Source organism: Harpegnathos saltator, unplaced genomic scaffold (assembly GCF_003227715.2).
Source record: "Harpegnathos saltator strain DR-91 unplaced genomic scaffold, Hsal_v8.6 scaffold295, whole genome shotgun sequence".
Classification (NCBI taxonomy): domain Eukaryota; kingdom Metazoa; phylum Arthropoda; class Insecta; order Hymenoptera; family Formicidae; genus Harpegnathos; species Harpegnathos saltator.
In genome coordinates this window covers 135807-162452 of record NW_020230089.1, presented here as the reverse complement: position 1 = coordinate 162452, position 26646 = coordinate 135807, and the positions used below count along the sequence as shown (strand labels likewise).

The 26646-nt window shown below is 43.9% G+C and overlaps 1 protein-coding gene across 1 annotated transcript in view; it reads left to right on the top strand.

Moving 5' to 3' along the window:
• twz (BTB/POZ domain-containing protein twz) overlaps positions 1 to 19847 on the top strand; it is a 43353-nt gene extending 23506 nt beyond the window's left edge. Inside the window, exons 3-5 of the mRNA XM_011150421.3 lie at positions 2575 to 2778; positions 16735 to 16940; positions 18046 to 19847. Of these exons, the coding sequence (XP_011148723.1) occupies positions 2575 to 2778; positions 16735 to 16940; positions 18046 to 18551 (916 nt within the window). The 3' untranslated portion in view covers positions 18552 to 19847. The remainder of the gene's footprint in view (positions 1 to 2574; positions 2779 to 16734; positions 16941 to 18045) is intronic.
• Positions 19848 to 26646: the final 6799 nt, after the last annotated feature.

The following is a 26646-nucleotide window of genomic DNA, read 5'->3' as shown; positions in this document are numbered from 1 at the left end:
TATACGCGAACACATAACCTAAATGTGACATTTCGAAAGAGTGCGAAATTATGAGAGCAACAAGAACGTACGATCACTGATCTGATGAGATTAAGTATAATTCGAGTACTCACTGATACACTCGTCGCCGATTTGCCGTCGACACCGTCGCCCTCCGTTGTCCATTGCATCACGTCGAATCTTCGTACCTCATTTAAACCGCTCATCGGTTGTTTACATGTCGTTCACTCGATACGCGAATACGAGACAATCATTATCGGAATTACGCGAGTGGACGCACTGTCGATCGCCGACACGACGCCGGCACTTTCCGCCGATTTTATTTTTTACAACTGCGCACTACGCGTAAAATTGCACCTCACGCAAGGCGGTACTGCACTAGCAGCACTTTCGGCGAAAAAAGGACCCATTCGCGATCTGATGGTAGAAAGGGAAAGGGGACGGTCGAGGTGTACTGAAAGTGTACCGAGAGCACCGTCGAAAGTATAATATAATCACGGAGAAGGAAATCGTAATTCTAAAACAGCGAACAAAATGATCCAACGAGACTGCGGCGATCGCTTGTCGGATCGCTTATTTCGCGATCCCGGCGGCGCGGCGCCGGCACGTCGCGAGGCTGAACGAAGCTCCGCGTGAGATTCCGTCGCACAATTCGACCTTCTCATGTACTCGACGCGACACGACACGCGCGTCCGATCGCCGTGCGGAATTTCGGGAGGGCGAGACAAAGAAACGGCGATCGGGATGAACAGCTGGCGACAAATTGAGACTCTACCATAAGTCACTTACGAATCGACGCACCGACGTCTTTAACTTCTCGTTGCCCGCATCGTTCTACTGCTTCAGATGCTCGTTTGTTGTCATGACGCACTTGCACTCATGATATACACACGTGCCGATCAGAGAAACGCAGAAAGCTCGCTCGCGTGTAAGGAAATAAACAAAAACAATGTACGACGATGGTGCGGACAGCAGTTCACTGACTGTATTCTTCACGAGACTCCGCGGAAATGGCGGTTCGACTAATAACGCGAAGTTGTCACTAACTCGGCTGTACTTTTTTGTATGTGACGTCACGCGTACAGTCTGATTTCGCTACACTATCGCTACACTATCTGTACTTGGGAACGCTACTTGGCAAAAAGGAAAGCAAAAGGAAAGCATCATTCGCTTACTGGATACAATAAAGAGGAAAGGAGAAAGGAAGAGTAAGTCGCAAGATGGCATACAGAAAGCGTAGCTTAGATAAATATATAATCATCTGATGAATTAGAATATCTACGTAATTACCTGACGAAACATATCCGATCGACCAAAATGATCGAATATATCTTTTACTTAACCTAATATCATTGTCTAATAGTCTAATCTGATTTTACCTCAACTAACATTTTGATCGTACGTCGTACGATCAAGCAGCGGTCGTTAATTAAATCACTCACCGAATAATTCGCCATCTCGACCTTCGATTCTCTTCGTCCTCTCCGTCGTCTCCGTGTTTCCCGTCGACTGTTGCACGGTGCTTCGGTCGTCCACTCGACGTTGCATTCGATTCAATCACCGCTCACCTGTTCGATAGTCATTCGTTATTCACCCGTCGCACAGACACGAATCGTGATGTGATCGCGAAGACGCGGTTGATCGCAACTCCACGTAAACAATCCACGCAATATACACGGCGATTAGATGCAGTCCACCGCGATGTTTACGACGCGCCGCGAGACTCGATGGGAAATGGCTGTTTACCCAACAGCGTGAACTTGCCGTGGTTGTATTATACTTTTCGTACGCGTGACGTCACGCGTAAGGTAAGGTTCGTTCCCCTTAATTGCTACACTTTCTATACTTGGTATTTGGGACAACGGAGAGAAAGAGGGAGGAAGATAGATGAATAGAAGTAGAAGAGGACAGAAAACGTAATTAGAAGAAAGTTACAACTTATTAATTATAATTATAATCGTAATCGCAATTACATACATTTTTATTGATCCAACACCGCGACGTCGTTACTAACCTTTTCGATCCCGCTGAGCTATGAATTACATTAGTTTTATCCTGTATTAATATTGACCAACTCACTTTTCTACATGTATCAACATGCACACACCTAAGATTCCTCGGAGAGAAGAGCAGGAGCGAAAGGGTTAACGAGTGCAGATTGGACGAGAAGCTGCGATCAGTAATTTCGAATCACTCACCGACTAAGCGCCAATAACGCCGTTGTCTTTGTCTTCTCGTCGACAACTTTGCACATCGCTCCGAACATTGTCCGTTCGTCACTCGTCTGTTCGACATTCGCTCATCGACCGGAGAAATGATGAGGGATCCAAATTACGATTCCGCGCGGTCAATCGGCCGCGAAGTTTCGCGCTCGTTACAAAGAAGCTCGAAGTGCGGAATGGCGGCCGGCATCGGCATCGGTGCGAAGTTGCCGGCGCATCGTGTTCGACTTTTGAAACTTTACGACTTTGAATTTTCCCGACGGCTGGGGCCAATCGCGCACCGAGCGACATCTACTCAACGTCAAGTCGAATCGTACAATCGTATCGAGTTAATCGATATGATCGTCCGCAGATTGCTGTCGCCAAGCAGTTCGCCGGCCACCTCGCCCACGATGTCGAATTCCTCGTCGCCAACACCACCGACGCCGGCGGCCCCGGCTTACAACCAGAAGATGACCGGTATTCCTTGCGTAGCGGCCGCTTCGAGGTACACCGCACCGGTCCACATCGACGTCGGCGGCACGATATACACATCCTCCCTCGAGACTTTAACCAAGTAAGAATGCGCTTCGCACGCTTCGAGATCCTGAACCTTTCGCGAATCATGTGGGATTAAATGAATCCCAGCGGTTTTGAAACTGCTGTATTACGAGCAGACAAATTTTCGCCCCGACTCAAGACTAAGCGCAAAGAAAGATCATCTCTCTGTTTTTGGATTTCGGAAAGATGTTACTCTTATCTCCTAAACCTTATTCCAAAACCTCACATGGTTCAGGATTTTTATCCACCCGGTTCGTGAAGGGTTAACCTAGTCTGGGATAAACTGCGAGTGAAACCTCGCGCGCTTATCCCCGGTATAATATGCGTCACGACGACTCGATGTGAATCGCATTGCGACGTATTGAGTGTAAACAGCATCATTTGAACCGTTTTATTGGGTATTCGTATATTCCGAAGAAAAGGCGCTTGTTTTCAACAGGTTTCCAAATGCGTTTGCGGAAAATCGTGTTATTGAAACAACTGCAACGATAATCTTTATCTCGCGAAGTGATAATCTAACGATTTATTTTGGAAACCGGAAGTACTAAAGTCAAAAATATAATCGAAATTCAAAATACGCAATTAAGGATGACTAAAATAAAAATTATTTACTTGTAGTGACGATAATCTTTACGTTAATTAGCACGCTGAAATAAGGATTTAATGATCTAATTGTGAATTAAAAATATTTAAATTTAAAATATAATTACAATTGATGACGAAGAACAGGATGAAAACTATTATCAATAATTAAAACTAAAAAATTAATTATTTATTTACTTGAGGATAATAATATTTATTATTACAAAAAGAATCAAACTATGGTCGAAATGTTTGTATTTTTATGAAATGGTTGCTCTCTCTCTCTCTCGAGAGAGAGAGAGATCACTCCTCAGTTGTCATCTACATATTTTTATCGCTACGTATATTGACTCATCTTTAGCGTCGGATTGTAGATTGTCATAAAAATGAGCTTGAAAGATTGTCAGCTTAATTATTTGTGTCTTTATCCAACGCAAGGGAAGAGAAATAAGCTGCCCGATGTTCACGTTTACGTCGGAATCGCGAATGAATATCTTTCGCGGAGAAGACACGTTCTTCCGCGAGAGCGCGGAGAGTGCGACTTCTAAAACGGCATGAAGAAACCTCGAGCCAGCTAGTGAGAGAGTAGAAAGGGAGCGTGATGTCCGGATCGCGGAAACGTGACCATCGACAACGCTCCAGGATGCTCGTAGCGGGCAATATCTCTGAGAACATATCGCTCGCAATCAGGCACACCGTTACCGTGCCCGGCAGTGTCCAAAGGCTATTTGCGGTGTGCCCCGTGCACTTTATGCATAAAAGAGACGTAACGTGAAAGCACAACTGCACTTTGCTTATAGAGGGGGTTTTAATCTTCTCGAAGTATCACCCCGCAGGTATCTCCTCTTTGCCGCGGCAAAAAAGCTCCGCCAGAGTCCGTGAGGCTCCGGCACTGATATTAAATCGACAACGCTCGCCCGCGCCCGCGAGAGATTCTGCGCTGTCGAGCGAATCTAATAATATAAATGTAATTAGAGAAAAAAAGATCGGCTTTATGATATATAATTATAATTCCGTTCTTACATACATAAAATTGATATGGAACGAACAGCGTAGAAATTTTCTCAAAATCCTCTCGGCTGCGGCATAAATTCCCCCACTGGAATGCCAATCCATGAAATTTATGCCAAGATAGATCATCGTGCTACGATAATGGTTGAAGACTTCATTATTACCTCAAACACAGACTCTCCATGCGGAATCGAAACGAAAATACTGTAGAAATCCAAGCCATTTTAATGGGCAAAACGGTATACTTTTTATAGGATCGAATGGAAAATTCCATTTTTATGTCAACTGTTAAATTCAATAGAATAAAGAGCTGAAGTTATTTAAAGGAAATAATAAATTTAATTAAAAATTAATAGAGCAAAGAATAATAGAGAGAGATATAATTGTTAAAAATTTTTAAGATAAATTATTAAATTAAAATTAATGTAATTTGTTAAATTAAAATTAAAATGTAGTTGTTAATGTAGTTTGCAATATTCTTCAGCCATTACATATTATGAAGAAGAGCAATAAAATTCTAATTTCTTTGATTAAAAATTATGAGCAAATACACATTTATATAAAGCTAACTTTGATGACAAATTATTATATAAACGATTTTAAATTATAAATAGCGATAGTTCTAATATTTACTTTCTAGTTTTAGTTTTTATTAATGTAATAAAGATAAAACAAATATTTTCTTCAGCTTTATTGATTTCAAATTTGAATATAATATAACTGATTTATATATAGTTATATATAGTATATATAGTTATATATAATTTATATTTTATATATAGCATTATATATAGTTATATATTAGTGATTTATATATAGTATAGTTTATAGAAGAGATTATCAAACCCAGAAAAGTCTTTACAGGATTTGTTCTTGAAGACATTACACTTTTGATCTGAACCTGCGTAAACTCTCCGACCAGAATTCATAATTTTTCGGTAAAATCACGCTGGATCTCGAATTAGATTCCGGGAAATCTTCTACAGAACACGGAGCACATCGCTTGCGAGTTCCTCACTATCTACTTCGACAATCTCAATCATCTTGTTAAAAGTTCCCAAAAGAAACGCATTTTTTTTCACTACGTTGTTGCTCAGGTAGATACTGATCTTTCTCCTCTCCCCTCCCCTCTTCTTTCTCTCTCTCTCTCTCTCTCTCTCTCTCTCTCTCGCTCTTTGGCGCAGGTCATTAATTAGTCGCGCTTGCACAAAGATCAGATTCTCAAGCTGATATCGTCCGCTGCAGCGGCGGCGGCATGTTTCAGCAGTTACCAAACATACTATCGCTAAATGTCACCGCAGCCTCTCGTGATCCTCACAACGCTCGTTACGTTGCGTTACGAGCCTTGGTGTGCGGTGGTCTCCGACATGAGCGAGCAGGTAAATATCTAGCGCACTCGAAGAGGCGAAGAAAATCGTTCCTTTCACAAGGAGATCATGGATGCACCGACCGCGTCTCTCCCTGCCGCGATCGGTGGATGCGTTCGTGAGAAAGCTGATCATAATTGACAGATGGCCTTATCGCTCCTCTCTTTTCCTCTCGAGCCCCAGATCGACTCGTTAACTGAATAGGCAATAAGTTCTCCACGAAGGAAATATTTCTATCTAGACTGACCTAATGAGTGAAAGAGAGAAAGAAGGAGAGAGAGAGAGAGAGAGAGAGAGAGAGAGAGAGGATGGAGGGAGCGGATAGAGGGAGAAATGAAATGGATACTTTCGGTGTATTCAATACGCTGACATTGTCGATAGTTTAAACGAGAACAAAGCGAGACGGAACTTTCGCGGTGGCAGAACATTTTAATTTCGCCGTGGGAGATCAATTCGATGAAATTCATTGAATCGCGTCGCGATAAGACACAAGTCGGCCCACCCCTGGCCGGCCGAAATTTCATCTCGTTTCGGTGTTATTTCTATTATCACCATGATTTTGTCACGATTAAATGAGTATCAAATTCGAAAGAGATTTCAAAGAGGATTTTCGATGCAAGAGGCGTTGCGTTGATGTCGCGTTCGTTCGATGATGACGGATTTATTAATCGCCTGCTCGACGAACTTTACCGAATCGCTGAAAATCAAGCTACCGTCGAATCGGTGGTTACTCTTCGCGAGACCAGCTAAAAATTAACAACAGTATGTGATAGGAAAATTTACATGCGGCGCACGGATTATCGTTAGTCGAGTTAGTGGAGCGCAGGTCCGTTTCCTATGAACCGTTACGACGCGCATCGCGAACACACCCGTGATTTAATCTATGGAAACGTCGACAGGATAACGTGTCGCGGCACGTCGAGCGCGAACAACGTGAAGGAATATATATATATATATGTGTGTGTATGAAAGAGAGAGAGAGAGAGAGAGAGAGAGAGAGAGAGAGAGAGAGAGAGAGAACGGAAAGGTTGGGAGAGAGGCAGGGAGAGAGAGAGAGAGAGAGAGCGAGCAAAATGAATATCATGTAAAATCGACTTGACCGTCCCTCCATCGCCGTCGTCATGCTTTGCTGCATCTTCCTCCCTTATTACACGACATGACCTTATTGTTTTGTCGAAAGTATCGGCCGTGGTTGCATCAGTGCGACCACGAGAAAACTATAAGAGTGGATTGACATCGACGAGCAACGGTATCGTGCTTGTATTTATATCGTAAAACAAACGAAAGAGAAAATTTTTGAAAAGGAAAATTTGCAACAAATTCGTGTGAACTTTCTGGAAGTCAAACTGACTGACTCCACTTTTTATAAATATCTTAATTTTGTAGCTGAAGTACATATGTGTATGTGTGTTTATGGTCAATGCTTGATTTCCTAAAACTGTTAAATTTGTTAATTATTTAAATTTGTCAAAAGTGGAGTTAATGTACATGATCTGGTTTTTGACGAGACATATATGTCTTGACATTTACAAATTGCGAAAAAGCCCATCTAAACCAATATAAAATGTTTATTTGACGAATATTAATAATATATTTCTTTAAATTTGAATTCTTTCATTTAAATAATTATTTTTATGAGAAACTGAAAACTACATTTCTTGAGAAAACATATATTTTCTAATTTAAAAAATATTTTCTCTCAGAGCAAATATATCGTCATATCGTCATCGCCGCACATTAATACAAATAAATATATCATCAATATCCGCCAAATAAATATTTTTTGTTTTTTAGATATTTTTTCACTCACCGATGTAACCCGCATAATGCGGAAGATTGAAGATCACAGAAAACCGTAGTAAATCGTCGCAGCATTAATTTACTCCAATTAATCTGCTTGCTTGACAAGACCAACCCGTTGAATAAATTACGCTAAAATAACAATGGTAATAAATATAAATGTCGAAATATATTCGACGGCTAATATAATTTCTGAGATCGCAAATGGACTCGAAAACGTTCCAACCTCCGTGTTCCCTCGTACTCACTCCATTTGAATTCGACTTTTCGCGTGTAACTCGCCTACAATCCCACGCGAATGTTCATCGTATCTATTGTATTTTCTCTTTTGAGCGCGCCGTGCGGACGCAATCGGCAAAATGAATCGCACCGTTCGCTACGATCGCTTTATACATCGCTAATAAAATATCGCCAGCGTCACAAGGGTAATGCACGGCAAACCGCACGGCTACCGCAGTGCAAAGTGAATTTTCAATCCCCCCGCAACCCTTCCATCCGTCCCCGCCCTTCATCCCATGTTATACAATTTCGCCTGCGTTTGGCAATCATTGTGTCATGCCGCTTGCTCATTAGCGCGCATTTAATTATCTCGCGGCGGAACAGGCACGTCGATCGGAATTTTCCCCGTGTTAAAACGACATTAAAATCGCAACTGAGAAGCAAAAGAGAGAGAGAGAGAGAGAGAGCGTATATTTCGCGTTGTCGCGGGCGTTATATCCTCGGAGCGAGATGTACAGCGACTAAATCATCGCCGTCGCGCCTAACGGCACTGACGCGGCTTGCACTTAGGATAATCATTTCTAGCGCCTAGGCTCGTGCCGGTATATTTATACGCTACGCGGTAACGATGCATCCAGGAGAGGATACGACAGGAAGATAAAACAATAATGAGGACGGTGCGAAACGATCGCTGGCAGACACGTCGCTCCGGCGACGTCGAAGTTGCTGCGACGCCACCGGCCGCTCGGAGTGCAGCCTCGTTCTTTCTCTTCTCCTCTCTCCCCTTTCCTCTCTCTCCCTCTCTCTCTCTCTCTCTCTCTCTCTCTCTCTTTCTCGATATGATTTAGCGAACGCGAAAAGCGCAATTCATGTTCGAGAATACGCACCGGTTTGTCGTGCAAGTAACGAGTCGGATTTTGCGGACCCGCAATTCTGACAAAAAGGTGTTCACAATTAACTATAAGCGACTGCAATTAATCATGAGACTTAACTATGAGCAACTGTGATTAAATGAGCAACTAATTATGAGGTTTAACTATGAATGACTGTAATAAACTGACTGTATGATTACATAAAGTGCGAGTGGCAGTAATTGCATGATGAAATAATTATAGCCGAAAAAATCACAATTTTTGTAGCAAGTGCTGTCGCATTGCCACTGACAATAATTTCATACGCGCATTTCTACACTCAGAGAGAAAATGTCTAAGGAATAAAGAATATTTATCCAGTGAGTACTAATAATATTTTTACATAAATCTAAAACTCCGTTGTTTGAATGATATAAATAAATGCTTCCGCGAAGAAGAGCGATTTTAAGACAATCTATATTTTCTCACTTAAGAAAGAGTTTCTCATTTTTTCTCAATCAAAGAACGTGTTTATTAGTAGTAGGTAAATATTAGTACTCACCGAATAGATTTTGTTTCATTTTTTAGATATTTTCCTTCATTCAGTGTTGTGCTGTTTTTTTTTTTTTTTATTAGAACGACTAAAAAATATGATTGGAATATAATTCGCAGTGAAAGCGAGAGCATGTTTTCTTCAGTGGTGAAATCTTTCGATACGCTTTGAAAAATACATTCGGAAACTATTCCGATCGAAACTTTGGTCTTCGACCTAAACTGCCTAACACCTGTAGGTTTTGATAAAAATTTAATTTATGCAGGTTGATGGAAAAAGTCGATATAGGCTTCAAAGTATGGAATTAGCGTTAAATGGAATATTGAGGTCGAAAGTAAGATCTTAACTCGGGAAGCTCCGCGTCGATCCTCTTTTCATTCTCCGCGTTTTCCTCGCACTTTCGCAGGCTTTCCGACTCAATTTGATGCTCGCTGCTTTGTTTTTATGACGCGCACGAGGTGTCATTTTTGTTCGTCGCATGATTATTCGTGGCGGATGATCGGGTCGAACCGCGCTCTCGTCACGTTGGCAAGATTCCAGAAACTCAAGCGGGCTGCGGTTTTCACATTGAACGTCGGCGCGTTTGCGCTTTTTTTATTCTGAAAGAAAAAAGAAAAAGAGAGGGGAAGTACAAAAAAGCGCTCTTGTCGCTTGCGCGATGCGAATCTCGCGCGACGATGGACTCCGCCGACTTCGCAGGACGTACATAAATTCTAACCACAACGGGGGAGAGGTGAAAAACCACCCGGTTCAATTAAGAGACGACGTTGAATGCGCAGCATGAATTCCTGCAAACGCGAGCGAGAGAGGCGGCGCGATGGCGTATATGGTGTAAGTGATTAAATATTCGCGATTCATTTGCATTAGTAAAACAGGACGGATAGAACGGCGAGACGGCAGCGGTGACGGCGGCTTCTATTCTATGCCGCGCATATTTAGGTGCCTTGTTTATACCATACGACGTTATGGATGAAGTAAATAGAGTAACACAATGCATGTCGATCATAAATGCATGCCGTTAATTAATTTAGCTCAATCGTCAGCGTATAATCGGCAATTGCAAAATAACGCCGGAACGTTTATTATCCCGTAACAACCGGCCGGCCTAGAGAGAGCGCGATGTTAATTAGTAAATGTCTATTTATGCGATAACCCGCGCGCACGATCGCGCTCGTTCATACGAACCGAGAACATAATGTACCCGCCTAATATAGTCGCCTCTCGCGAGCCGCTCGCATATACTTTAATGTGCGTATTATTCCGCCGTTGATGCGGACGAGGACGACAATACGAACCATCGCGATTTCCACACCGAGAGAAAAAAGTTTTGGTACGTTGAATTCGTGACTGTACACGCGTGTTAAATTATTAAGAAAATCCATATTTGTACTCTTCAAATTTCTCGAAGTGGGATTTCGCTCAAAATGAACGAAATGTGGCAATATCTTCAGCCAAAGCGACTGTGAAATTATTGCCACTCGCGAAATCACAAGCGTGAATGTTTCATTGAACTTTAGAATGGAATCTGGATTTCGTATGAGCGAGTCGTTTCAAATGATTAGAGTAAGTATATTTATAAAAATATTCACTCAATACTTTACAGTAAGAAATTCAGCATGAATGAAGAGTCACTCAAATTCAGGTGCTATCTAATGGCTGTTAACCGATTTTTCGTTTAAAATTTCACTCGAAGAAATTTTGGAAGTACAGTATTTTATTCTGTTATTTCATTCTATATCGATATCTCTGTGACAACTATTAAGTACTGGATGATATACATTGATTTTTTATGTCGTTGATTTTCTTCACGTGATACATTTTCAAAGTCGGGAAAGATAATACCGTGCGAAATAAGTGAAGTAGAACGTGCATGTAATTAACGCATCGCATTGTTTAAATCATCTTCGATAATTTTCAAACGGTCATATCGCAACAACATCTGTTGCGTCAGTTCTAATTATGAAATAATTAATTATCAGTTTATAGCGTGTGTATATTTGCATGTGGTTCTGTCTCTCTCTCTCTCTCTCTCTCTCTCTCTCTCTCTCTCTCTCTCTCTCTCTCTCTCTCTCTCTCTCTCTCTCTCTCTCTCTCTCTCTCCCTCTCTCTCTCTCTAATTGCCGAACTTGAGGGTAATGAAAATTTCGCTGCGCCACGATAATCGCGATTGCACGCGCTTGTGTTATCGGCAAATCATGACTAGATTATTCCGAGGATTGGGAAAATTATCTCTTGAGTGACTTTTTGAAAGTAACTTTTCACCGTTACTTGTTATCCATTAAAAAAGCAACTCGTTATTTTTATGTTCCTCATCTAAAAAAAAATAACTTCTTATCATGACTCGCCGAAATAACGAATTGTTACAATTTTCATTATATTTCTGCCGCATCGAGTTTTGAAGACCATTTTTTTATTTTGCAATTTTGTTATGATTTTATTTTACAATTTTATTTTGTGGTTAATACTTTACTAATTGCATCACGCGCCTGTATCATATCATATATATATATATATATATATATGTATATATATATATGTTCGCATATGTAAATATCAATAAAAATAATGATAAAAATAACGATTAACATATCCCTTATCTTTGCCCGGAAATGTAACTAAATGTAACTGATTTGCGGTGTATTGTAACAAGGCTGCGGATCGATGTCTGTTTTCACATAGTATCGTCGTTTTCTATGCAATCATTTCCACTTCGCGAATATCATTGATGGCCGATCGATCGAGCAAGCGAACAAGCGCGATTGTCACGAGATTCCGCCGTCTCCCGGGAAGATTAATCGTTCTGTATCGGCGTTTTCTGCCGAGCGTTTACAGAAATGACGTAATGGCCGACCATTAGTCCACGCTTCCGGTATCACATAATCCCTAAAACATCGTCGATCATCCTGCCGGTCGAGGAGGCCGCGCAGGGCCCTCGAGGGTATCCCATGGTGAACCGCCAAGTCGTCATTTCCTCGCCCTCTAGACCGACACGTGCAATTTAGCGGGATCTAACGGAATGTCTTGGCGGACGAGTCTCGTTCTCGAGCTTGCATGTACGTCCGCGATATGCGTCGGCCGGCGAGCGTACGCGAGAAATCATTTTCCCCAGTGTGGGGCATTGATCGATTGAAATCTCGTCCGACCAAAATGACCAAAATTAATACCCAATAAATCGTGACCACATATAACGCAACATATAACGTTATTCAATCATTATCTCAGCCGATTACTTCAATCAAATACAATTTGATTGATTATACACTGTTTAATAATTAAGCTCATCAATCAATTGAATTATTTTAATAACACGTATGGCAATTGATTAATTTCGATTAATGATGGTCGATTATTCTCGTCAACTAAGAAATTTTTTCATCGAATAATGTCCAACCGTGATTTTCTCAATGGAATCCACAAGAGCAACTTTCGTCGGGAAGGAAAGAAAAAGTACTTGTTATAAATGAAGATAATTAAGAACATAGGTACGAGGACGAGAATGAACAGAAAAACGAAATATAGATTATTCCGTAATTTGTTTATACTACAGATTTCTCTTAATCATCGCTGCACATAGTACACATTTTCACGCTGTATCAAAATTTCGTCAAGGCCCGTTAGTATATTGGATCGTTCCATAGACAATGCGAGTTTTCCGGCAATTAGCAATTACATGAGTCGTCATTGCTCCTGCCTGCTGAAAGTGCGAATACCGATGTCGATATTTAATTTCAGCAAACGCAGTCCCAACCAAGACCAACTCTTCCATTTTCCTTCGATCTGCGGAAAAAAAGTCCGTTATCAACAAAATGAATCAACGCTTCTACCAAGAGAAAATGTCCTAGTTTCGCCCCTGTTAAATGTATCTGGCTTATTAATTAAACTTGGCCGGAGAATTAATCTCGCGATCATGCGACGCCGGACGCATCCTGTGTACATCGAAAGCAGAGCAGAATCTGAGTGATGTGAGCCGAACGTTTAGCGTTTTCCCATAGCGAGCGGATCTGACCCGGGATCGGACCTCTCGGTTGGTCGGTGGGCCCAAGAAATCGCCGCCGGTAATCACGGTGCTCGTCCTCCGCCTCTGGTACCGTTTCCTCCCCCGCTATCACCCTTCTCGGCTCGCCTCGACCTCCGCAAACATCGCTGGCCCTTGGCCTGCGAGGCGGCCGCGCGCGCGCGCGTCCCTCCTCCACCTCCTCCACCTCCTCCTCGCTTCTCCGCCGCGGATCTCACTTTCGCGCTTTCTCTTTTATTTTCCGTATTCCTGCAACGTTACGCGCGCGAGTCGCGTGCTCCTGCCGCTGTGTCCTCCTTCCGCCGTTTCCACTTGCAGGATCTCGCGCTGGCTGCGCTGCTGTTTCCCTCGTGGAACTGAGTGGAAGAGACTTGAGAAAATTTGCAATTTGGAATGTAGGGGATCCTGCGATCTCCTGCGCGGAGGCGAGTCGGATTTTTTAATCGACTTTCACGTGTCTCGAAGAGTCTCGTCGAGGAGCTCGTGTGACCACATATCGTATATGAAGAAAGTTCGGTAGTCGTGACTGCAGAGGACCGCAACGCGTGCAATTAATTCGCCGGCTGTGCATTCTTCGCTAAAAAGGAAACACGACGCGTTATTAATTTAAATAGAAAGTATACCATTTTCGCGTCCGCGCGCGGTGATCGAAATTACAGTGTGAATTTTAACATACCCGCGGCGGCGACCGTAAGAAAGAAGAGAGAGAGAGAGAGAGAGAGAGAGAGAGAAAGAGAGAGAGAAAACAAGCGAGTTCTCGTACTCGCGATGCAACTCACGCTGGACATCCCGTAGAAATTCACTCGCAATCGCGTAGAGAATTTCGCGCTTGAAACTCGCGGGCAAAATCTGGCGATTTCCACTTCCCCGTTCCCGACTGCGTCGCGACCCTCTCGTCATCCCTTTAGAACCCGGGTACATCAGTGGCAAGTCGATAGACGGAAGGAGAAAGCGAGTCTCCGAAAGAGGGAGGATAAACGAGCGGTCGGGCAAGTGCGGGAGAAAGAGAGAGAGAGAGAGAGAGAGAGAGAGAGAGAGAGAGGGAGGGAAGAGAGAGAGGTCGACGAAAGATGAAAAAGAGGAAGGAAAACAGAGAGAAAAAGAGAGCTTCACCCACTCTCTTTCTTTCTCTCTTTCTCTCTGTGTGTCTATACATGCATATATATGTGTGTGTGTGTGTGTGTGTGTGTGTGTGTGTACACCTTCATATGTACCCTGCGGTGTCTTCTCTTCTCTCTTCCTCGCTAAAGTCAGATCGCCCACAGGCTCCATGAGGCCGTCGTTATTATATGTTATCGCCATGGAAGGTATGGGAACCGGCCCGAGGGGCACCGGGTACCTACCTCGGTATTTCCCCCTCGTTGTGCCATAACGCACCGTCGGGATACACGGAGAGGAGAGTCGGCTCTCTCTCTCTCTCTCTCTCTCTCTCTCTCTCTCTCTCTCTCTCTCTCGATCTCGTTCTCGCTCTCGCTCTCGTCGTTCCACGTCGTTCCACAGTCTTCGGAGTCATCCGCATCTTCTATCCGTCCTTTCCCCTATTGCGTCCTCTCCTCCTCCCTCCCCTGCCTCCTCTTCCTCAGCGCTTCTTTCACCCCGTCTCCTTTTCCCAGAGCATTCGTCTATTATATGCTAAATTACGACGACCTTCGGCTGCACACGCAGAACACGACACCGCTCTCGGCACGTCCGGGAGCACACGCGGGCAAACGCGCGCACGAAGCCGATCGAGCCGCGAGCTCGATTCTGAGCGCGCGATCCGCTCGCGAAGTCGCGAGCGGATATCTCCCGCGTCGTTAACGCGTCGGACAATCTCCCACGGATCCCTTTCTCAGCACGCCCACGAGTCGCCCTTGGAGCGACTCGGACAACGAGCTGAGGGAACATCGCGGAAAATCCGTTCTCCGAGTCTGGAGGGCTGAGTGATATCGCTAATAGTATTGTCAATATAATCCCTCTATTCCTTTACGTGGATACCGGGATATTAGGCCCTGATAAGCAGAAAATAAGACGAATGTCTCCCAATTAGTGACAACGTTTTAGGTTGCGATCCCGTTTTCGTCCGTTTTCCTCGATAAATCAACTTTCTCAATACTCTGCATCATATTCATCATAAACATGCATTTTCACCATAAATGTATTGATTATGACTTTGTAAAAATATAATAATAATATAATATAATTTTTTATGATGAAACATCATAATTAAGCGCGTTGCTGACATCGACAAAGCTCGAGCAATTCTTCACCGACATCTTAGAAGCTGATAATTAATATCAGACATCTATGTATTAATCATGTGCAGTTATACTTCAGTTTCTTCAAAACTAAATGACGAAACTGAACTACACTATCACACCACTAAATGGCGCTTCAGTTGTGTCGTAAGAAAGTATTATAAATAAATTCAAATCTTTCCCACATGTATACATAAATATATGAAAGATACAACATCACCAAACCTCCCCTCCCCTCACAAATATTTAAGCCCCCAACAAAATCAACTGTGCGTAGTTTGCTTAACACGTATATATTGTGTGTTCATTTATTAATTTATTTTCACGATGAGATTATTTGGCCACTAATTGGAGCATCTATTTTAGTAACAAGTAAATAATTGGTCTGCAATGCATTTGTTGTTATTAATTATTTGGGTGTTCGAAATTATATATTAATACACTCGGTTGCGCTTGTGTATCCGACTGACACCGGAAGACTCGAGTACACGAACGCTTAACCGGCTAGTTGAAGTTGACTAATCAGTGATTGCTGCGTGAGCAACGCTAATCGACACAGTACCTAATCGAATTCAAGCCGACACGGCTGGCCCCTCATTGTCAGAATTCCGTCTGTAGAACAGCTGCTCCCTCGCTGCGCCGCGCCGAGAAACAACGCGGCTACCCGAAGCGATTTCGGCAGGTGACCAAGATATCAGCCCACCTGCCCACACTCGGTTAAGGCTGCGATAGAAAGCGCGATTTCCATGTCGTTACGTTGAACGTCCGATGCGCAATCTCCCACAATGCGGCACCGGGGCGCATCGAAGCTACCTTCGATGCTACCGCGTGTCGATCAATTCCGCGCGCGCTTCGTCTCTTCGTGTAAATGATGCCGAACATTAGTCAGACCCGCGGAGGCCCCCGCGACCTGACCCGCGCGTAAATCACGCGCGACAACGTTTTTTCTCTCGGGCTTTTTTCTCCTTCACTCATGATCGAGCATAATCACGCGCGCGTTTCTACACGACGCTGATTAATGCTCGCGAATTTTTACATTGACCTATTAGCAGTCGCTGTCCTATTTATCGGACTTTTCTGTTTTATTCAGTATAATCGTTCAACTAATATATACGTTCTTTTTTGCTTGTTATATACCATTAGCATTTAATTTCCATTGTATCTATGTGATAAGAATAAAAAATGATTTCAGACCTCTGGGAAATAAATGGATCGTAATTTCAGTGAAAATGTTCATGGAATAATCGCGCCCTCCGATGGATTGTAGAAACTAGTTTCGACTATTTTAACGCATGGTAATTCTACAGTACGCGCTCCGCGCGCTTTTTTTCCACCAGGTATCCGGAATCCAGACTAGCGAAATTGTTCAACGGCAGCATCCCTATCGTTTTGGATTCGCTGAAACAACATTACTTCATCGACCGAGACGGCGGTATGTTTCGGCACATATTGAACTTTATGCGAAATTCCCGGCTGCTGATACCCGACAACTTCGCCGACTTGGATCTGCTGCTGGAGGAGGCGCGGTACTTCGACATAGCGCGTAAGTTGCAGCCGTATTTTTTCCGCTCCGTGTTTAATTTCAAATTCGCCGAGAGTTTTGCGAAAGGAGCGACTTCGCGGTACGAATCGCAATTGATGCCAATTTGAAATAGTTTCGATCCGTTCGATCGAGTGGCGCGTTCCGCCTTGAATTACGTTACGATTTCGATCCGTGCCGAGGCGTGTCGTGAAAAAATCTCGGCTCTCCATCATCGCGGAACCTCATCGAGCGCCGGCGGTCTCTGCGGTTGACGAGAGATCACCAGGACAGAGAGAGAGAGAAAAAGAAAGAGAGAAGGAGAGAGGGAGGAGGGAGGAAAGAGAGAAAGAGAGAGAGAGAGAGAGAGAGAGAGAAAGGGAGTGTCGATAAATTGCACGCGATATATCATCTCGCTGCTCATTTACTCTCGACCGACTTCCAGCTATCGGCTGTAATAGTAAGATAAGTGCGCAAGAGCGAGTAGCTGCGAAGTAGCTATTCACCAAACAAAAGAAGAAACAACAGAAGAAACGACTCTTCTCGTTTCTCGCCTACAACGAGGTGAAGCCTCGTGAAATGGCGGGCATGCATTGTCCAGAGAAATCAAATCGTCATAATTGGAAAAGTGGGATAATTTCCTGAAATATAGTATAATCTCCTGAGATATAATTTTCCTGGAAATATGAAAGCAAACAATTGTACATCTCTAAAATTGTACATCTAAAAGTTATAATGTTTAAATAAATACAACGACAAAATACACCAAAAGTCCTCCTGGGACGACAACGGCAGCGGTAATAATTACTTTCGATGGACATGCATCGTTCCGAAAAGTGTTTCCAAAATTGGAAACTCGAGAGCTTTTCGAAAAAAATTATCCTACTTTTTAAATTTCGGAACCCAGTTCGAGTCCGGTCTACGTTAATTCTCAATACTTTATTACCATTTCTCTCGGCACGTTGTGCCAGCACCGCTTTCGATATCTAATTTTCCCTTGCAATATTTTGAGAAAATTATATTCCGAAAAATCGTCCCATTTTTCGTTCTTCATATTTCGACGTTTTTTTTTCACCTGAAGGAACCCGCATTGCATTCATTCCTTCGTTCCTTTTCTTTCTTCTTCCAGCGATGTGCCGGCAGCTGGAGCAGATGAAGAAGGAGCGCATTAAGAACGGCTCAACCACGACGATGTCGTCGTCGTCGCCGAGTCCACCTCCCGCCGGCCAACACGTCGGCCGCGGCACCACCGCTTGCACCACCGCGCCCTGCAACCGCGACCCGGACAAGATACGCGGCAACGACGGCAACTGCAGCTACGAGTGCGTGGCGTTGCACGTGAGCCCGGACCTGGGCGAACGGGTGATGCTGTCGGGCGGGCGGGCGCTGCTGGATGAGGTGTTCCCGGAGACGACGCAAGCGGTGATCGACGCGCGCTCCGGCGTCGCCTGGCACCAACAAGATGCTCGCCACGTCATCCGGTTCCCGCTCAACGGCTACTGCAAGCTGAACTCGGTGCAGGCGATCACCAGGCTGCTGAACGCCGGCTTCCGGGTGGTCGCGAGCAACGGGGGTGGCGTCGAGGGCCAGCAGTTCTCGGAGTACCTGTTCGTCAGGCAAGCCGTCAACACCTGACGGAGCACCACGCACCATCATCACCACCACCACCACCTCCACCACCAGCGCAAAACGATCTCCAGGTCGATGGTGCGCTGCCTGCAGCGCGACCATGAGCTGGAGTGAGTTCTTCAACTGCACACTCCTGGGAGATTCTCCCACTCAAGACTGCATCGCGGAACATTCATCACGGTCGTTCGGATCACACGCCGAAACGCGAAGAGCGTCTCGATGTTATGAGGATACAAGGCTGACCAGAAGAATCCGCAACTGTCGCGCCGAGGCCGGGAAACGATGGAGGCTGAAGTGTCGTAGAGGGGTGATGATTAAATTCTCTTTGAATTTCTTCCAACGAGATTCTCCGCTCGAAGAGGGCAAGTCGCTTGAATTCGGCTGACTTTCTGTTCATACAGGCTGAACAGGCCACCACTCTGAGCCGTCGAGTGAACATGTTCATTTGAGGCTGAAGCGTCATTCCGGTGTGTTCCAGCCGTACATTGAGAGAAAAATATTTAAAAAGTAAAAAAATATGTATTCCGAGTGACGGTATTTTCGCTGTCACTTCAGATAAATTTTCTTTCGTTTTGAGCGAGATTTCGTTGCAAGAGATTTAGAGGATAACATATAAAAGAGAGAAGAGATAAATTAGAAAAAAAATCTGACAGAAGAAGAAGGGAAATAATTCGGAACGACGACAGCATTGCTCGTCGGAGAACATTACGATTAACGTGATACTAGTTAGGCTGAGCTTTATGACGTAATTGACTTTATTATGTAATTAACGATAAATCGCGGCACTTCCGAGAACGAGAAGTTGCTGAAGCGCCGTCGAGCGGCACTTGCGACGACTGCGTAGCGTTACGACGGCTTGAAACAAAACATCGTCGGTCGCCACGGCGACCGATTGTGCGCGAATTGCTGCGAATGTATCTCCAAATTAGATACGCAATTTTAAGACGAGCATCACTCTCTCGACTCATCAGCGTGCACGGCTCTCGTCGTTCACGACGATCGCGTTAAGTCACATCTGAACGAAAAGACCGAACTTCGTACACAGCGCGAGCCCGACGATGGCAACGATGTATCGCGTGACTCTCTCATCTCGACGAAGCCTAAACCGTAATATTAATCATATACACACTGCAATTTCGTGTTCTCCCCTCGTTCATTGTAAAAATGCACGTATCACCGGAGCGAAAATCATAGCCATAACACAGCATAAGGAACGAATAAACGCTTCCGTCTCTCTCACACACCCGACTTCTGCACCATTTTAACGCTGTCCGGAATGGAATTCCCAGCTCCACGTATAAACACACACATATATGCATACATACATACGTACACACACACACACACACACACACACACACACACGCACGCACGCACGCACGCACGCACGCACACACATTCATACATACACATCGTTGTCCATTTCTCGCGTTACGAGCGACTTGCGTTTGAGACTATCGAGTGCGCTGATCTTTAACATTGTTATTATTTAATAAAGTGTACCTATATGTATTTAAATGCCATACTAATTACTGTAAATACCGCGAATAAACGTGTATATACATACACACAGACACAGACTCGCGTATATATAAATAGACATACGTTTATACAGGGTGACCTATATTTTAAATGCCCATCTAAAATATCTCAGAAGAAATGCGTTATTCGAAAAATATATTTTAAACAAGAATCTAGTTTGAAGTTTTTTTTCGAGTAAACTGTATTTTCTCCGAAATACTTTAAGTAAATATTGCAAAAATGGATCATCCTGTATATATATTGTACTTAAAAATCATATCACGTCGTAATGTAGCAAGAAACCGGCAACGAAACAGCGCGTGTGTTGGTCCTATAAGAAAAGAATCTCAACAACAAATTTTCACCGAGCTATCGGTTAATCGATGTAACCCAGCACGGAGACGAACGGAGGGAGGAGCGATTTTTTTGAATCCCCTCAAGACAAGCACTCAAACTAAACTGAAACGCGTACCTTTAAAACGGTATCTCGATTATTAAGAACTAAGAAGCGAGCCTATAATTGCTAAGATATCTCTTCTTATAAGAATCGCACTTCAGCTGATTTAATAAAATGTTTATTTTACCTCGGGAAAGAAAGAGAGAATATATATATGTGTGTGTGTGTGTGGCAAATCTCATTGACATCGCGCGCACGCGCGGCGATCTTGCTCGCGCCGCTGTTCCTGATTTTCCGCGAAAGTCCGCGACATTATTCTCACGCGATATGTCATCTCGGGAATTATTTAATCGCACCGTAATCACAGCTCACTCTCCGAGGTCCAGGAGGCAGATCACGGCGAAGCGGTGCGAGTTTCTCTCCAGAAGGCGGACAATAGCACCGCCGTCCGCGCTTTTCGTCGCGCGGGCGGCGGAATTATTGTCGTCTGCAATCAATTTTTCAATTGCTATGGACGCGGCGTCGTGCCCCGAGCGAAAAAATCTCGCCGCCGCGCCGCGCTAAAATCATTATACCTCTCGGTACGACGGACATGCGCGTGTGTGTGCGTGCGCGTACGCATGTATGCGTACGCTCTAACCGGCAAGAGTATGCCGCTTTATCCCCGAATTATCCGTCGGCCCCCGTCGAAAGAATGGATAACCAGATCAACAAATGGAAAATAAAAATGACACATCATAGCGGAGATCAATCCTCGCGGGCGAGGTTCGAACGAAAAATTCGTCGCGGCCGATCTACCGTTGCCGACGGCTACACGCGCGCACACACACACACACACACACACACACATACACGCGCTTACGCGCGCGCGCGCGCGCAAGGACGAAACGCTCGCAAGCGAGAGAGGCGAGGTAAGAGAGCTCATTGGGACCGCGTTGATCATGTAACCGCGGGAATAAGGGATAAAGCGCACAAACGTCGTGCCCCCGGGCCCCGTTTCCATGGCTACCATGAACTCAATATCCGCGTCGCCCGAGGCTCTCACCAGCCCGCGGCTGTCATCCCTCGAATCCACCCGGCGAAGCGGCTTCTCTCTCTCTCTCTCTCTCTCTCTCTCTCTTGCTCTTCCGTTTATTCGGTCTCTCTCTCTCTCTCTCTCTCTCTCTCTCTCTCTCTCTCTCTCTCTCTCTCGTTTCTCTCGCTCACTCTCTATCCTTCTCCCTTGTCGCCTCTCACCTTTTCCATCCAACGCCTCTTGTCCCCTTTCGCTCTCGCTCTATCTATCTGTCTCTCTCTCTCTCTCTCTCTCTCTCTCTCTCTCTCCCCCTCCTCTCGACGAACTGATTATATTCCATTTCTGGATCGCCCTGGCCACCTTGATGCCGAGTCCTTCGATACACGACACGAGGCGGAATGGCCCGCGGCTATACGGAAGACAGGCTTGAAATTCGAGGATATCCTCGGACAAAATCCCGCCGAGTCATTGTCCGTCCGGAAAATCGAGGCCGGGAAGTGTACTCGCGATATCTCCTCCTCCTGCCCGTTCCCTCTGCTGTTCGCGCGCTTCCCTTTGTCTCTCCCTCGCATTCTCCTCGGGGAACGACGAGGAAACGGTGGTCGCCGCGCGACGACAACGTGAATCTTTCGTCGCAGGTGCCTGGATCAACGGATACGCTCGGCCGTGCAACTCGAGAGCATGAACCTTGTCCCTGCGATCATTTAAGAAGAAAAAGTCAGAGATACAATGATTCAGAAACCCGTGGGTTGATTAGGGCAGGTCACGAGCGCAAACGACAGGGTCCCTCGTCGATTCATCTTTATGCCCCCTTCGACTGTAGCTTTTACCACAGGGGTGATAAAATCGCGCCCCGCGGTTTCTCCTTTCGTTCTGTCTCGATCTCGGATGATGAATTATCTTCATTGTCATGTCCGATATCTTTTATTCTAACAGTTTTTAACAATTCTAAGGACTGCTCTAATTTTTTTTTTCTTTTTGCTTTTTTAATCATTTCTGTAACTTCCTCAGGAGCGGATTTATTCGAGTCAGAGGAAACTGATTTAATTTTAAAGTGGCAAGGATGTGGCATCTTTCAATCATATAACGAAATTTCTGCTTCCCTTGAGATGAAATCCCGTGGTTTCTTTACAGCAACGATCGTTGTATTTTTGTTAACGATGTTTGAATTAATAAACAAATACCTGAGACATATCTGAGCGTGTCTGGATCCTGATTCGTGTATTAAATCTTGAAGAAATTAATTCTTTTATATTTTCCTATCTCTTTCATACACGGACACTGTGTGTGTGTGTGTGTGTGTGTGTGTGTGTGTGTGTGGGAAGACTATTTGCTCGCGATTGAAGTTACGCGGAACACTCCGAATTTTTCAGCCACTTGAACAACGAAGGAACCGACGCAGATCATCGCAGATCAAACACTGCTCGACGAATGAACGCAATTCGCAATTACCTCGAAAATGCTAATGGCAACAGCAGCCGAACCGCCCGACGTCGCGTCATCACGAAGAAACACGGAAAAACGAAACGCAAAAGGAAGGGTGAAATCTAAGACGGTCAGTCGTAATCACGGACGAGCAAACCGAGATTTAGACATGATGTAATTAGGGGACGGAGGATGCACTGTGGATTTCGCCTTGAAACAGAGAGAGAGAGAGAGAGAGAAAGAGAGAGAGAGAGAGAGAGAGAGATTGTGCTCTTTTTTCCTTTTCTTTTTATTATCTCATACGCTTGCTCTACTTATCCAGTACAATTTATAAAAATATTATAACGTACCAAAACCGTAACGCGTACCGTCGCTTCTCTCATTATATTGTGTAAATTATATGCTTCCCTATTTCATGTATTTCATACAGATACGCTAATGCATTCCATCTACTGGCAATTAGAAGAAGAGAACGTTCATGACACATTTGTTTTTCTTTTTCCTTCTGCGCGAGAGTTCACGCTTCTTCTTTGCCCCGGGTCGCGTGCTCGTGGGAGAGAAAAAGAAAAGGAAGGAAGAGAGAAAGAGAGAGAAAGAGAGAGAGAGAGAGAGAGAGAAAAAAGTAACGGACGCTTGATCATTGTGACGAGGAACGTATAGAATATATACAGCTAAGTCTACATTTGTCTAGCGCGCCGCGACGACGTGCTGCGGGAGGCGTCGTTACAGAATACGAGCGATCGCCCCGGCACGAAAACTTATTATTTACAAAACGAGATGCACAATCGGACACGTTGGTCGACGACGGGCAAATCACAGCATTTGCACGAATGCCGGAGATTCTCGACGAATCTTCCGCCCTCGATCTTTCCCGGCTCCTTCCAGCCGATATCTTCGCACGAAGATCAATTGATCGCAATCGCTACCGCCACTGTCACAATGAGAGAGAGAGAGAGAGAGAGAGAGAGAGAGAGAGAGAGAGAGAGAGATCGAAATTACGAAGAAGTCGTTCCGCGCCGCGAACTTCAATTTCACACGACTCGTCGAGCAAGAAGTCACGTGTGGCCCAACGGCGTAACACGTGCTGTAAGGCGAATTTGATTCGTCGAATGCCGCGTGTTTCGCACTAATTGTCGAAGTATTAGATTGCTCGATGAGTTCGCAGGAATCTTCGCAGAAACTCCAAATTGATGTTCTTACAATTGGGTGCGAATTGGCTCGGTAATCTATCTCGACTGCTTGTTCAACAGCAGGTCATCGGAGGAAGAAAAAAACGGAGAAGATAAAGTTGAGCCTGACTGCGGAGTTGGCGGAGTTTCTTCGCAAGAGTCTCCAGAAACTGATCGTGCAACCTTCATGATTGTTTCGTTCTCTAAAGCCGAAATATCGAACGGCCCGAACGGGCAAGGTTCAGCGCGGAACGTGTTGATCGTCTTCCCGTCTTTTTTCTCGATTTGTCGACGAGTCGCGTCTGCCCGGATCATTCCGTGCTCCACCAAGAGCCGAGAGTTTCCGTTGTCTGGTCGAATTAAATGGACGACGCACACGTGTCCATTGCGCGAAATTAACATTGAAACTATCAGAAATTAACATCAGAGCTAGCAAGCGCCGAAAAACGATCGACTCGCCATCTCTTGTGAAAATTACTCGAATTTTTACACGGCGATAAGATGGGCACTCTTGGCCTCGCGTAACTGATTTTTCTTCGAAAACTCTTCGACCGCTCCGGTGGAGATAACGGCAGATCTCGTTGACCGTCGGCAGTCAGTTAAGTCCGATGTTAAGCGCCAACGCAAAAAGTACCATTCCCGCGCGGTGTGATTCAAGTTACCGGCGCGACGGTTCAAGAAGTTGCGCGAGAACACCTCTAGTTTCTTCCTGCGTACGCACCATCATCGAAGGCAGGAGTTACTCGTTGCGACTTTCGACTTTATGCGCACATGTATAAGGCTGAAAATCGCGTGAGTATCGATCTGAGGAACGGTAAGGCTATGCATAACTGTATTCATCTTCAGTTTTTCTTTTTTGCCGTTTTTTTTTGCTTTCCAAATAGAACTCTCGTCTCGTTGAAACGAAACAAAAAGCCGACACGCGCATCGCCGCGCTTCTCATCGGTGACATCCGACGTAGCTATCCGAATACGCTATCATGGAAGTACCTTATCTTTATTATACTGCCCCCTTCTCATTAGCCAACATTCTCTTGCTTGCCAATCCACCTCGTAAACAAGCGGAAGCACAAAACTTGCTGGAAAAACGAAAGCGACCGACGCAATAATTCGGCGTACAATCTTCGCGAAAACGTGTGTCGAGCGAAGAGATAACGAAAAATCGTGCGGAACAATCTAGTCGACGCGCTCGGACGACTGCTGCGTGTCAATAATAAATAAAGGAGAATATATAAATATATATATATATATATATGTACGTATATGTAATATATCATTGCTTTTTTCTCGCAGCGAGCATTTCGTTAGTTGGCAGTATTTGAAGAAGCACGTATGAGACTTTTAGTATAATTAATGATGATATACAAAATTGCCTCTCTTAATGAATATAAATATAAATGAATATAAAGTATCATATTAAAGATCGGTAATTGAGGATAAATACAAAGTTATCTCGATGAAGACGTGTGTGTGTGTGTGTGTGTGTGTGTGTGTGTGTGTGTGTGTGTGTGTGTGTGTGTGTGTGTGTGTGTGTGTGTGTGTGTGTGTGTGTGTGTGCATGCAACGGAGATCCCATCTAGCATGGGAAAATCAATTAACACGCGAAACACGCCGTGAAACAGCGCGACGAGATTGAATGCGTGAAAAAGGAAAGAGCTGCCAAGAGAGATGTGCTAAGTTATATTGCACGCGAATAAATGTATTACGTTGTAAATAACATAATAATAATAATAGTAGTAATAATAATAATAATAATAATAATAATGATAATAATAATTTACGACGTAATCTACAAAGATTAATCGACAAATTTTTTGTACATACAATGTCATCTCTCGACACATAAAATAAACGAAATGTAAGCGCATAGAGTGTATGTGTATGTATGTGAAACATCGACGTACGACAAAAAATTCACTGAATGTTTCAAGCATTGCTTTTTTTTTCTTTTCTTTTTTCCAGGCACTGACGTGCACTTGCGCGGCTATTCTTCTTTTACATACAAATCAGGTACTCGCTGTGAATTTGTTTCAATCGATCACGCAAAGCACAACTTTCTCCAGACAAAATAGAGCAGAGAGAATATGTGTATATACATATATTAAATATACACATACATGGATGTATCCCAGCGAACTTGCGAATTCCGAGAAGGAAATACATAAATAATTGAATTAACATCAATCAAAAAAATATTCCGTTATTCTTACTTTTGTAAATCTTTCTTTAATAAAAAACGTAACAGCTAATTTTCTTCTTTTATAAACACTGAAAATGTAGATTACAACATAATATACTGATAACAATTCCATCTTCCGGTGAAGAGTAGCTATATTTTGTTGTACCAACATTGAAATTATCACTATTTAATTATGTGTAAGATATTGTACAAATTATTCCATACTTTTTGGACAGTGTGCTCGCGGTATTTTTGTTATTATTATTAATATTATTAATATTATTATTATTATACTATTACATTACAGTTTGCAAAAATACGATTTTACTATGATAACAAAACCTGCACGCTTATTTTACACTGACGCTACAGTGTCCAAAAGTATAGGTCAAGTAT